Here is a 14,398-nt window from a genome sequence, read left to right as displayed (position 1 = left end):
TCAGTCAAACTGCTACCTGTCTGCGAGTCCTTCTCCTCCTCCTGGGGCTCGGCAGGTTTACAGGGGCTGGTGGTCGGGCTCGCTTCCTGCTTCTGCTCCTCAGCTTGGGTCTTGTCCTTGGCCTGCGGGGGGCTCGCCTCGGTGCTGGGGGGCTTCAGCGGGCTCTCTCCTCCCATGCTGCTCCGGGGCGACAGCATCTCCATCTCCTCGCCCCAGTCCGACACGGGCTGGTGGCCGTCCAGCGGGGAGAAGGGGCTGAGGGGCTTGGCTCCCTCCGGGGAGTCCTGGGCCGCCGCTGGCGAGGGGATGTGCACCTTGGGCCTGGGGGTGCGCTGCTCTTTGGGGCTTCCTGCAGACGGGCCGGAGGCTGGAGGCGATTGAGGCGGCGGGGAAGCGGGGGAGGCATCTTTACTCGAGGTTTGTTTCTCTTTCTCTGCGTCTTTCTTTTCGTCAGCGCCGGAGTCCCGCTCTCCCTCAGAGCCGTTGCTCCCTTCTTCCACGGCGTCTTCACCGTCGCTGGCGTCCTCCCACTCGTCCTCGTCATCGTCTCCGTCTCCGTTCTTCTCCTCCACCTGAGAAAGGATGAAGCAGAGATTTTTAGGGGAACTTTACGACAAAGTTGCATTAAATTAGGAGGAAAAATGGGTTAGAAATCAATGCGATAAGACACAAATTCATCTTCCATCTATCCTTAAGTGATTTTTACAGTTTGACTTTTCCAGCACTTAAATATTGAATTCCCAAAACCATAAAAATGTAATATGATTCTTTTCCTTGATTAAAATTTTAATCAATTCAAAGTTTATTATTCTGTTTATTCTCCAGGGAATATGATGGTGAATATGATGGTGAATAACTACTGATTTTTTTTTAAATACCATGATATTCCATGACCTGTCCAAAGACTGAATTAAATTCCTCGACTTTCCCTGTCTGGAATAGACTTCCCAGACATTCCATGACCGGTGTTAACCCAGGATCAGTAGGGAGCTCTGTGACAGTAAAACTGCCTTTTTCAAAATGTCTCCAACAACTGTCAGCTGGACTGTTTTGCTGGAAAGAAAAAAAAGGGAAGACACGTGTGCTAAACGTGAGGCTGTCTTGTTTAGTTCACTACCAGGGTTCAGCTCCATCTGGGGCCACACATTTTAAAAATAAATGCCCTCATGGCGAGGTGCTCGGCTTGCATAATTCATCGAGACATCCTCGGATGCAGACCCAGTACCTTCTTTGGCGGGGGAGCTTTGGGTTTTTCCTCCTCTTTCTCCTTCTTCTTTGTCTTCTGCTCTTTCTTTGTCTTGTCCTCCTTTTCCTTCTCCTCGTCTTCTTTCTCGCCCTCCCAGCGGTTGTCGTGCATGCTGTCAACGGCACGCAGTTTTATCAGCGGTTCAGTGCACACACGAGCACAAAGCAGGTAAACTGTAGCACAGTCACAGATTCACCAAAAAAATACTGCTTATAGAAAAATAACACTGCAATGTTTTCCAGCAACTGATGGACTCTGTAACTCATCAAAAAGAAAAGCATGCTTCCTAAAAACAATGGAAACATTTGGTAACCATCAACCGCAGTCGAAGCCATCCAGGTATTTTAGTGGTTCAGTGGGCAAAAAATATACACAACTGGCTAGCTTGGCAGTACACAAAATCCCCTGGTGCAGGGTACCAAATTCACAAATAAATAAAGTCTAACAAAACAAATGGAAATCAAAGAGAAAAGCAGAATGACAGGGACGCATCTCATTAGCTGCCAGTGTCTGCTGTAAACATACACCACTGACAGGCATGTGCGATGTAATGATGCTGACAGGTCAGGATGGTCAAATTTATTTAGAACGCTTATTAACCAAGTGCTTAAAACTAGGAACTAAAAACAGAAACAAGCATTAGAAATGGGTGAGCAAAACGCTCACTGTTATAATGCATAATAAGCTGCGTTTACATGGATCCTAATATTCCACTAATAATCAGACCAAAAGCCCAATCAGAATAAAATGGAACAGCCTGACTGATCTTAAGGAAATTGGGTTCAGAGGACTGGTGCAAACCTTTAACAATCCATTCAAAAGGAAAATATTAGCGCCTAATAACCATGTAAACTTTTAACCTGATGGTTTATTTCTGGCTGGAATAAATCTATTCTTTCAGCACATTTTTGCTCCATGTGGGTGGAACATCAGGTGACGTGACCAAACAGGGCAGCACCAAAATACAAGCAGACTGTGGCTGAGAACTTTTTTGTTGTAAAGATTAAATCTTTAAAGGACTGAAGGGCTGGAAGCAACTATTTGTTCAAACAAGATTTTGAAAAGATGAATGAAGCAGGAATCCACCAAACCATCGACCAAATACACAACTACAGGAACAGTCAGAAGGCAGCCTGTTACAAGGCTGAAGTCAGTTTTCACTTTTACAGACTTATGGACGACCTGATGGGAGAGTGACCACTGGCGAATGTGACCCTGCCTAGATTATATTTATATTTCCAGCAGATTCGGTGGAACCACTTTGCGCAGGTCAAAAAAGACTAATATTCTGACTAAATATCTTTGAGGCATGTAAATTGGATCACTTTATTTAGCCTCCTTGTAAACAGTTCAGCTGCAATCTCTACTGCAAATGATTTCATCATCAGATTGAGAAAATATTGTCCATGTAACTGCAGCTATTGACTGAAAACTGCAAACACAACATTTACAGCAGAAATGTCTACAGCAAAATGTAGTAAACATCATCAGCTTGCTTTCTGAAGCGTGCTGTGTGAACCGTGTGGAGCCGTACCTGTAGCTCTGTTTCTGTCCTCGGCCCTTGGCTCGGCCCCGCTCTCCTCGGCCGCCCTGCGCCCGGCCCTGAGACAGGAAGTCGCCAAACGTCGGGACTTTAGGCGGCCGCTTGTTGTCGTCTGGAGAGCAGAATGACCAGTGAGCGAGAGCGTTACAAAAGGAGAATTAAGAGTGAGCACAGGCAGGGGGAAACTGGAGAAGATGAGGGTGAAGACAGAGGTAAACCAAAAAACGAGAGGGGATGGAGATGTGTTTGGTCTGATAATGAGTGAACCGGATAAACTGAACTCTGTGTACATGTTTTATAATATAATAATGACACTGTTATTATATTTCCTACATATATCACATTTATACAATATCATACTGCCGTCTACGTTATATAATACTGTTTGCCACTCAGCTATTCTTGTATCTTGTCACTATTGCGATGTTTTATGCTTACATATTATATCAATGCACTGTATATATTTACACATATAATAGACTACATCACTACAAGCACCTTGTTTACCACTGTTACATCCTAAACAGCTTACCGTCCTAAATTGTTAAGATATGTGCATACATTTCTACCTTCTCATGTTGTGCTGACACAGTTACATCATATTTTTTAAAATTTATGTAAGTTTGTCTTGCTTTTTAAACTTTGCATCACCAAACTTTGCTGTAGCCTACTTGCTACTTGCATAATGGCAGTAAAGCTTCTACATTAGTCTAATGTCCTGCTGCAAGGGCTGGTATCTGAAGGCAACTCAAGAATGAAAAAACAGATGAACCAGATGAGTTTGAGCTTCAATTTCAGCTTCGATTCTGTGAAATTTCTATGTCAAATGAAATTCCGTGACTTTTCCTGACTAAAATGTTTAATTCCAATGATACTTAATGTTTGATTCTGCAGGAGAAGTGATGATTACCTGAACACCATGAAAAATGTGTATGTCTGGTGAATAACCAAGTTACTGCTCACAAAATTCCACGATATTCCATGACTTGTCCCAGGAATTTATCAAATCCCCTGATTTTCCCAGTCTGGAATAGACTTTTCTAACGTTCAATGACTTTACAAAACATCCACGACCTGGGAGAGCCCTACAGGGAAGAGGGGAGGGAGGGAGGAAGGTAGCGAGGGAAAGGGAGGTGAGGGAAATTGAAAAGAAGGTTGTGTAAGCGAGGAAAAAGGATGAGAGAGGGCGGAGAGGGGAAAGAAAGGTCAGCTGGGGAGGGAACAGAGGGAGACAGAAGGGGGCGTGATAAAAAGGTCAGAAAGAGAAAGACACAAGTACAAAAAGGATGAGGGGGCTCAGAGGAGAGAAAAGAGCTGAGAGGATGAGGATGAAGAGATTGCACAGAGCAGCCTGGAGCTGTGAAGAGGACACGCAAGTCATTCCAGAAATTAGAAACACTGAGGGGAAAAAAAAAAAAAAAAAACACACACAGACTCTCACACACTGGCACACACACGGGCACACACACGGACACACACACACACACACACACACACACACAGAGCTAAAGCCAGTGCAGGATATGACATGCGGCAGGAGTAATGCCATCATCTGCAACACACACTGTGGTTTCAGACAATGAGACGCGGACAGGACTTGGGCTGAACAGCAGATACAAGTAATTCTCAGAGTTGATTCTGAACCGCTTGAGGAACCGCACGGGCTCGGTGATCCACGGGATCCGCACCCGGACACACAGGCGGTCAATCACACAGAACTATGACAATTTAGCTCGACTTTTGCACTCATTTCTTTCGCCCCACTGAGGGCGAACGCCGCCCATCTGATCCTCAGAGAAAGTTAGATGTTAAGTTAGCTGAGAAGCTTTTGGAGCAGTGCCAGCCTCGGGAAAGATTAGCAAATCTTTAAAAAGATCCTCACCCAATTCCAAAGCATAACCGTGAGATGGATTAAGACTATGGTAGAGCAAAATTATCGCCTTTCACAATAAAAGACTGAAAGGTTGAGCTGCTCTAGATTGCTTAAAGTGATAGTTTGGATTCTCACCCATATAGTGGTACCTGGCGTTGTATGCAAGTCTAACACATCCTCACAGTTTGATCCATTAAAGAACAAGAGCTTCACCGAGAGTGTACGACTCCAACATGAATAAAACAGATACAAACCGGAAAGCAACACTATTTTTAGCGGAAACACACAGCTGAAAAAATTGTTTTGAACGAAGCACAATTACACAAAGTTTATTTTGGTGTCACTCTCAACACTCTGTTCAGCCCTCTGGCTTACAAAGTGGTGGAACTATTTTCTGCTGTAGCACTACCACTGTATCACCATGCAAGTGGCGCTCTGCTCCCATATTCAGTGTTGAGCAGTAGCGGCGTTACAAGTAGCGACGTTATTAGTTTAACTACATTTCTCAGTAGCGTGGTCGTAGCGTTGCTGTTTTCTAAATCAAAAAAGCTTTTAAGTAGTGAAACTATTTTACTGATCAAATAGTGCAGTAGCGTCCACAGAAGCTACATTTTCCCAGGCATTTCTAAACTTTAAACGCAGCAGCGCTTCTGCAGCGGTTTGAAATATAACCAGGAGCAGCAGGTGACGTCACCGCTGCTCACAGACCTGTACATGTAGCCAACAGCCGCTCTTCTGTTTGACGTCGTGTACCTGTCCTACCTGTCTGCTGCAGCGGGACACGAGCACATGTGTCGCGTGAACAAGCAGCTGCTGTAAGAAAGATCAGGATGCCTGGCCTCCGTATCCACTAATAAAGAAAAAACTTTGGAACACAGAGGCAGAAACTTCATGCAAACACAGGTGTGCACACACACACACACTAACATATATACACACTTCCCGCACATTAGTATATACGCACTACCTGCTTTTTGTTATTATGTGAAGCATGTTGTTTGTTTTTGTTGTCATGGTTTGTAGCAGTAAAAGCAGAGTAAGCACAGTTTCATCAAAAATCAACTTGAACTGAACAAACTGTTTGCCTGACAGTTTTATTGATCACTAAGATAGCAATGACTTGGAATGAAGTTGGTTCAATGTTAAAAAAAAAAAAAAAAAAAAGTAGCTTTGATGTAGTTAAGCTACATTTTGTCACTGTATTGTACCTTAGCTTGCTACATTTCTCTGGAGGGGAGCTTTAGTGTAATGAAGCTTCATGTAATGTAGAGTAACTGGTAGCTTAGCTCACTACATTTTCCAAGAGCTTGCCCAACACTGCCCATATTCCACCTTCGGGGTGACACAGTGGTAGTGCTATGGCAGAAAACAGTTCCACCATTTTGGAAGCCAGCTGGCTGAATGAGCATTGAAAGTGAAACCAAAACAAATGTGAGTTGTTGTGCATCCTTAAAAAACAATTTTTCAGATTTGTGTCGCCATTCAAAACCATGTTGTTTTCCGGTCTTTATCACTTTCATTCACTTTGGGGCAGGACACGCCCGATGAAGCTCCCATTCTTGTGACAGGGAAGAAGTTAATGGACCAATGGATGTAATAATGGATGTATTAATTCAATTCAATGTTATTTGTATAGCATCAAATCGTAGAAAAAGTCATCTCAAGGCGCTTCACAGAAACCCAACAGATATGTATTGCACTCGCATACAGCAGCAAACACCACTATATGGATAAGAATGTGAGCTTAAATCTGCACGGGGGCCTGTGCAACTCAACTGAATAAAGGCAACTGCAGGTTTTTAGACCTTTGTAATGCTGCCTGGAACTGAAATCAAGACTGATCAAAAACAATAACAACATAATAAGGACATTTTATTTCTTATCTTTCCCTTATGCTTATATATATTTTCTTTTGAGAATGTGAAAAGGAATTTGACCCAATAAAAATATTTCTGTTACTGATGCTGTCAACCACTGATCTTGTATTGTGTCTGTCCTGCACTGTTGACTGTCTGTCTGTCACTTGTTTTACTATAAGTTTTTTTCCACCTGGATATTAGCAGTTATGCTTTTACTTATTTTGTATACTTTTGCATCAAAAGATGAATATAAAGACTTAAAGACAATAAAGAAATTGATGGAACAGACTGCACCTGATGTGACAAGGAAACACTGCATGCTAAAAAAAAGAGCTCTAATCACCACATTTAAAACTTTAATACTTTCATACTTCAGACCTTTAAAAAGGACCTGCAGATACCCTGTGAAAGTGTTGGGATTAGCAGTTTCATTCCTGCTCATCCTGAACGACGCACATACTCACAAGTGCTATAAGACGGTCAGGAGAAATAGAGGTTTAAATACTCCACTGCCAAGTTTTATCAAGTAAAATATAAAGAATTTTTGCATGGGAAGTGTTTCAGATATATACCACAGTTGGAAACCAACAAGTGGACTAGACCAGCATTACCCATTTTTAAATGTTAAGGGAATACTCAGACATTTTGGGCAAAATCCCTTTTTTCCAACTCCCCCAGACTGAGACCAGATGTTGGACACCATCTTCTCCCCTGTACATCCAGTGGTTCATTTCCTATGGGTAGCATTTCCTGTTACCTTAGCATAAAGACTTGAGGTCTATGGGAGTCATTAGACTGGCTCTACCAAAGTGAAAAAATAAACCTTCCAGCAGCTCTGAAGCGGTCTGATTTACACAGTGGATCATTACACAATGTACGCATCTTGGAATTTTAAGAATCAGGGCTTGTTTTAGGAGAAGTTCAGAAGTGAAAATGGTATCCAACATCTTGTCTCAGCCAGGGGAAGTCGGAAAAAAAGGGATTTTGTCCAAAAAGTTGGAATTGTTCCTTTAACTGGCGGGGTGGTGGGGTGGGGGAGGGGCGTGCATGGGATGAGTTAGATGTAGGAGGGGTGTGTGTGTTTTAGGATTGGGTGCTGCTGCCGAGCTTCAGACAGGACAAACAGACTGAACAAACACACACTTTAGTCTCAGTGGTCCCATGCTGTGGTCTAACCTGAGGCCCTGCCCCGAGGCTCTGTACGGGAAGTTCGCCCCCTGGCTGTAGGGAGGACAAACACACACACACACACACACACACACACATTGCACACATTCACAACAAAAACACATACACATACAGCATAACATGGCCACAACAGAAAGATTTTTGTCCAAAATAGACACATATAAATACATTATAACCAGAATATATAAAACAATCACAATGAAAACTCATCAAGCCAAAACATTTCCTTAACCCCATGGTCGCTCAAACGGCAGGCCTGGACAACATCCTGTGTTTTGAGGCTGTAGAGGGCTCAGTTTTAAAGCTAAAGTGACAATACGGCTATCAAATGAAACTAGACAACCTAAGGAAGCCACTGACATCAATTATGTCATGCTCAGTTGCAAACAGCCAAACTTTACAGTAATATGCAAGCTAAATTTTGGCAAGGGAATAACTGGCATGGTCATTTCCAGCAGGGTCCCTTGACCTCTGACCTCCAGATGTGTGAATGAAAATGGGTTCTCTGGGCAGCCACAGCTCTCCCCTTTGCAGACATGCCCACCTTCTGCTAATCCCATGCAGTTTGGGCCACAAACCCTGCAGTCCAAATGAAATCTCCAAATGTCAGAAGTGTTTCACCCCAAATCAAAGCATGAATTTTTCTGTGGTGTAATGTGGGATTTTGGAGGAATTTTTGGCCATTTTTATTAATCCTTGAGTGGCAAAAAATGGTTAAATTTTGCACCAAATCTGTGTAACAAATGGTATCAACCCAAAACTTGTTCCAACGACTTATGACACATAATTGAGCGTGGGAATGGCCATCACGTTACCATCAGAATGTTATAATCATTATATACTCTGAATAAATAAAAACATAAATAGACGCATAAACAAAACATTGTTTTGTTTACGTATGCCTATTTATGTTGATGTATGTTCAGAGGCCCTATGGGGTCCCTGAACATGCTGCTCTTTGTCCCGCATCTCTATGACCTTCCATTGCAGAGACAAAAAATGTTGACACAGAGAAAAAATTCACATATCTCAAACGGATTTTTGGCCCATGAAAAATCTCATGTTGACAGTAATGAGCTCAACCCTGCGGTGGGTATTTGAGTCCTTACATACTTTAGTTTTGTTGCTGCTGGTGTTTCTTTTGACATGTTTTTAGTGTGTTTATACTGGAGATGGTTTGTGTGCATCCATTTTCTGACATATTTTGGTGTGTTTACTCTGAAGGTAGCTGGCGTGTACCTTTATTTTGACACATACATTTTTGGTGTGTTTACACCAGAGGTTGTCAAGGCTGATGGTGAGCACCAGGCCTTAGCTGACAGTTTAGTCCCCTTTTGTGTTCAGCATCACATCAGCGGATGAGAGACGGACAGCGCCCATGAATGAGATCCAGGGTGCCTCTGAAAGCTGTCACCTCCTCTCAGATCAGCACAGTGAAGGCTTAACGGGTTGATTTGGACTCCGGGGAAATACAGCGTGCATTTACATAACGAGCTTAATCAGCCCACATTTACATAACAGCCTTAAATCAGCTGGGGGAGGGGCTTGATGTCGAGTCCTGTGAGGGTGCGCTTCCTGTTTGTGTGTGTGTCTGTGTGTGTGTCGGGGTGACATCATGCCAGATGAGGAGCTGTCCTTCTCTTGCCTGTTGTTGTGTAACCACGGCAATGACACCTTGTCAGATACTTTTCATTTTGAAGGAGAAAGTGTGTGAGTGAGTATGTGTGTGTGTGTGTGTGTGTGAGTGAGTGTGTGTGTGTGTGTGTTTGTGAGTTATGACTTGCCTCTCCTGCCACCCTGCTCTGATGTCACGCCCTCTGCGGCCACAGATGGGTCCTCCTTGAACCTGTGAAAAACACCGCAGGGTTACACACACACACACACACACACTGAAGATCAATGAAGCCCTTTCCACACACCACCTTCTCATCACGCCATTCACTTAGTCGACTTAATCCCTACTGACATGCACACACACCGACACACTCCTACCGTCATCGCCTTCTCACCCCCTCTTTTATCCCTCAGCACTCCATTATCATCCGTTCATCAAAAGTTTCACTTTTATTCCAGTTTCCCTGAAAGTGACGACGAAGGATCTTGCCTTTGCTTTCAGTGTTTCATCAAGATTTGAACACGTTTAGTCTTTAAAGGTTTGAACAGCCATGTTTGCACTCACCTGGCTCCACCCTGACGAAGGCCGGCATGCGGCAGAAACATGTTTATTTCTTCGAGTTCGGGCTGAACGATACGAACATGTGTGATATTAATATCTTAAAGAATATGGATGACATCAAATTTAAAGTTAGCCTAAGACAGTGACTGGTCTGCTCTGATCAATAAGTTACTTTGTGAAGTAACTGCATTTTCTACATCCAGTTGGTGTTATTATGTTTTTTGACTTTTTTCACTGAAGCTGCACTTTAAAAAAGTGTGAACTCAGAGTCATATCATAAACTGCATTGCTACAAAGACATCTGGCATAAATAACGAGGTATGAAATTTTCTCCATATTGTGCAGCCCTCGTTATATATTAATGACTTGTTAACCTCATAAAGAGTTTCCGCAGATTTATATTTCTCTAAAAGTTGAGTCATCAGTTACATAATAAATTATATTATGAGTACATTATGAGTATTAATCTATTTTATATATATACATAATCTATTCTACAGCTATCTTGAAGATATATTTCATTATACACGCAGTCTGCACAGGTTCACAGGTGAAAGGTCTATAGATATTTGATAGATATATTGTAGTATATTTTATTTTTTATGACTCTTACAGGGAATGTAAAGGTAATTCTTTTTTCTTCTATTTTTTGTATTGATCCACTTCATTTATGTTATTTGTTGTGTTTATTTTTCTGAAGACATACATTTCTCCTAGTGTTGATAGGTGTGGTTTGTGTAGTCAGCTGCTGTTTCCTGTGTAATGTGTGGACAACCTGCTGCTGTAACACAAGGATTTCCCAATTTGGGATCAATAAAGTCATCTATCTATCTATCTATCTATCTATCTATCTATCAGTCCATCTATATCTAGGTTTAGTCCTGCTTGTCTGACAGTGAGCTCGTGTCTTTTCATGCCATTTTGAACTTTGGTCACGCTCATGGTGGGAAACTTCACCCTGACACCTGGGCCAAGAGCAGGAGACAGAAAAAGAAAATAAACTAAAAAGGTGGCTCACTAGCTAGTGTGAGATTTATTTTGGGAAGAATTGTTTTGGAGATTCTTATTTTGGTACTGGTTGGATGTTTTATATGATTTGATTAACAGTTCATGATTTGGTGAATATATTCTTTATATTCTGAAAATTAGAAACTATATCACACCATACAATGTGTGTGTAGGGGTTAAGCCAGTTTAGACTGGGCGGAGGGATACGCTGTGCAGCAAAGTGATTTATCTAGTTGGTTGTTGGTGTTTTCCTACGATTTTGAATGGACATTAAAGTATAAAAGGATAAAGCTGTCGCTGTGCTGTTACTTACCCACCTGAAACAGACTGAATCAAGTAATAGTTAACGCAAATCGACCTCTAATGCTACACAAGCCACCCAGGCGAGCCAGTAGCAAGTTACAGTGAAGCAAATTTATTACTTTAAGACGTGAACCTCTGTGTCACTGGATTCTTGAGATCTACTGGTTTCTAAGACATTTTTCAGTGGGGAAATCAGTGACATTATACATGTCTGTTTGATGCTTGATGTTTGTACGATGTGTGTCTTGGTACACAACAGTAGCGGCACATGGCTGAGTTTTACTTCCTCTTCCAGGTCACGTTTTGCACCCCAAGAGTGACTTCAGTTAAAAATGGCTGCTGTGGGAATAAAGTCAGTGGGTGCACTTCCAGCAAATGTTACTTTGCTCTGATTCATGCAACACCTGTCTGCAACTTTTGTGTTTGACTTGATGCCGTTTCCTTGGCCAGGTCTCCTTTCAAAAGGGGAATCAAGATTAAATCTAAATATGACAACTTGGTTATGTATTTTTTAAAAAAGAAAAAAAAGATTTTTGTTATCACTCCTCATTAAATCCAGGTGGCCCAACTAGCTGCAACCTTAGGGCCAAATTTTTCCATGCTACAGCTGCCAACACACTTTGTTTTTTTTTTTGTTTTTTTTTCCCCAATTGTGACACTTTGAAAATAGCCTCAAAACTTCAGCTTCTGTTGGATTACAGTCATGTTGGTTCTGGTTTAATTCATGCAACTTGGGAGCAGCTGCAAGGTTGCAGCACACTCTTCTTCTCCCCAAAATGTGACAGATGCTCATTGGAGAAAAATAATCACCTAAAAGTCAGTATCCCTTTAAAAAAAGGAAAATGTAGTTTTCCTACAACCACCCACCCTGGCTCAAGTCTCAGTCCCCTGTTCTCCTCCCCTCCTTACATGTTGTCAGTTTTCTGAGCGTCCCACTCCCGCCGCCACTGGCCCGTGGCATTACGGTGGCGTGCCAGTCTCTCCTCATCAATCTGCTCACGTTCCTTCTTCCAGCGCAGGTACTCGGCTCTCTCCCGGCCCGTCATGGACATGGTCATGTCCACGGAGCCTTTGGGACCAGGCCTTCGACTCTGTGGAAACAGAGAGGGTCCCCGCGGGGACATCACAAATAAAGGAATGAGGATCACTGAAATGCAACAAAGAAAATTCAAAAACATCTGTGCTCAAGGATGAGCCTAAAGGGTTAACTCTGCTGCTGGCCGAGGGAAATGCCAACCGTCACAGATAGCTACAAAACCTGTGAAGGGACTGAGTGTGTTTATGATGACCTGGGCTAATCATTTGTGTACTGTTAAAAAAATACTTCCACATTTTGGGCATAATACCCTTTTCCCGACGTCCCCAGACTGAGACCAGATGTTGGACACCATTTTCCCCTCTGTATGTCCAGTGGCTCATTTCCTATAGGTAGCATTGTGTGTTAGCTTAGCATAAAGACTTAAAGTCTATGGGAGTCGTTAGCCTGGTTCCAACAAAGTGAAAAAAATAAACCTTCCAGCAGCTCTGAAGCTGTCTGGTTTACACAGTGGGTCATGTGGATTTGAAATACACGTTTTTCAAGAGGTTTTGAAGTTAGATGGTGGAACTGTAATCTGTGAACTCAGTAATCCTTCTGTCTATTGCAGTGATCCACACACCGCTGAACGTAGAGGGAGATCCACCACAAATTAACTTCTCCTCAAAGCTCTCTGTTTCTTTTTAAATCCCAAGACTTGAATTTCAAATCCACATGATCCACTGTGTAAATCAGACAGCTTCAGAGCTGCTGGAAGGTTTATTTTTTCACTATGACAGAGCTAGGCTAATGACTCCCACAGACTTCAAGGCTTTAAGCTAAGCTAACAGGAAATGCTACACATAGGAACTGAACCACTGGATGTACAGAGGTGCTGATGGTGTTCAACATCTGGTCTCAGTCTGGGGAAGATGATAAAAGGGTATTTTGGCCGAAATGCTGGAGTTACAGATTAGAGCTTTTCTCTATGAATTTATGCATAAATTCATAGAGAAAGTCTCAAAGTTACATGTAACTTTGAGACTGAACCATTCCAGGCAGACACAGTGTACTGGCACAGCTAACCACAATGCACGGGGTGCTCAGGAATATGTTATGCATAACAGACTGTTGAATGTCTTGTGCTGTCCCTTTGCTCGGATAAACGAGTTCCTCTGCTGCTCTGCAGTTTGTTGGCTGACTCTGTAAAACTCTGCAGGTCATCAGCGTCTCTGTACATTCACTTGGCAAATAAACAAGCAACTCTCATACTGATTCAAAGGAGACGTTTTCCTTCTTCTCAGAGTGAGCAGGCTGCAGCTCAGAGTCTGCAAGGCAATGAAAAATATCTGAGGCCTCTGGTGCCCTGGTAACCTACAGTGGTGGCTTTCAGTTTAAGTGGAGACCCTGAGGGGCTTCCAGATGGCCCTCAGCAAAATGAGTATAATTTAGCAATAATTTAATTCACTAGAAACTGCTACCATAAACATGTGAGTGATTGTTTTAATATGTTTTAATCTCAACATTTTGAATTTATTTGTCAGACTTCTAAACAACGTCAAAGCAAAGTGAAACCAAAAGTGTTGTTTTGTATCAGGGTGATTTTATCATGATGACGCCTGAAGAGACTGATGACACTCACAGTCCACTCTTTCTCCAGCTCGGCTCCCGTCTTCACATTGTCAAAGTCCAGTCCTCCCCAGTTTCGGACATGCCTCCTGCTGCCCTCCTTGCGGTCGGAGTCCGGCGCCGGGCCCGAACGTCGCGGGTCATCCAGGAAGTTACGGATGGGCTTGTCTCCATCCGCCTGGAAAAATAACACCAAGTGAAAGAGTGAGACAGGACAGAAATAATGAGAGCAGAACGTGAAAGGAAAAAAACTACACCTATATACATTTGACTGTTTTGACAATACAACTCTGTTTTTCGTTTTTCAAATGACTGATGTTTTCAGATCTCATTTGTAAGGACTGCAAATTTAAGTACTGCATATGTGGAGTTACAATCATATTTTTAAATACCTGCATCTGTTTATTCATTTCTTATATTTGACTGTTTCTGCCTGTGTGTAAAGCACTGTGCAAAATCTGCATTTAGGTAATAACTACAGTATATAGATCAGGTTTAATATTATGCACAACATTCAACTCCCAGCTGATTTGATTCAAAGCAAATGCAGCACATATA

The 14,398-nt window shown here is 42.5% G+C and overlaps 1 protein-coding gene across 2 annotated transcripts in view; it reads right to left on the bottom strand.

Annotated features, from left to right (window-relative positions):
• Positions 1 to 14,398, bottom strand: part of ccdc9 (coiled-coil domain containing 9) — a 40,343-nt gene that overhangs the window by 14,680 nt on the left and 11,265 nt on the right. For both annotated transcript variants that reach the window (XM_030067909.1, XM_030067910.1), the window contains exons 7-12: positions 13,854 to 14,018; positions 12,106 to 12,287; positions 9,494 to 9,555; positions 2,781 to 2,901; positions 1,226 to 1,358; positions 17 to 572 (exon numbers count right to left, since the gene is read on the bottom strand). In XM_030067909.1, the coding sequence (XP_029923769.1) occupies positions 17 to 572; positions 1,226 to 1,358; positions 2,781 to 2,901; positions 9,494 to 9,555; positions 12,106 to 12,287; positions 13,854 to 14,018 (1,219 nt within the window). The remainder of the gene's footprint in view (positions 1 to 16; positions 573 to 1,225; positions 1,359 to 2,780; positions 2,902 to 9,493; positions 9,556 to 12,105; positions 12,288 to 13,853; positions 14,019 to 14,398) is intronic.

This window comes from Myripristis murdjan, chromosome 13 (genome assembly GCF_902150065.1).
Source record: "Myripristis murdjan chromosome 13, fMyrMur1.1, whole genome shotgun sequence".
Classification (NCBI taxonomy): domain Eukaryota; kingdom Metazoa; phylum Chordata; class Actinopteri; order Holocentriformes; family Holocentridae; genus Myripristis; species Myripristis murdjan.
Note: the sequence above shows the minus strand (reverse complement) of the source record. Positions and strands in the feature narration are given on the sequence as shown.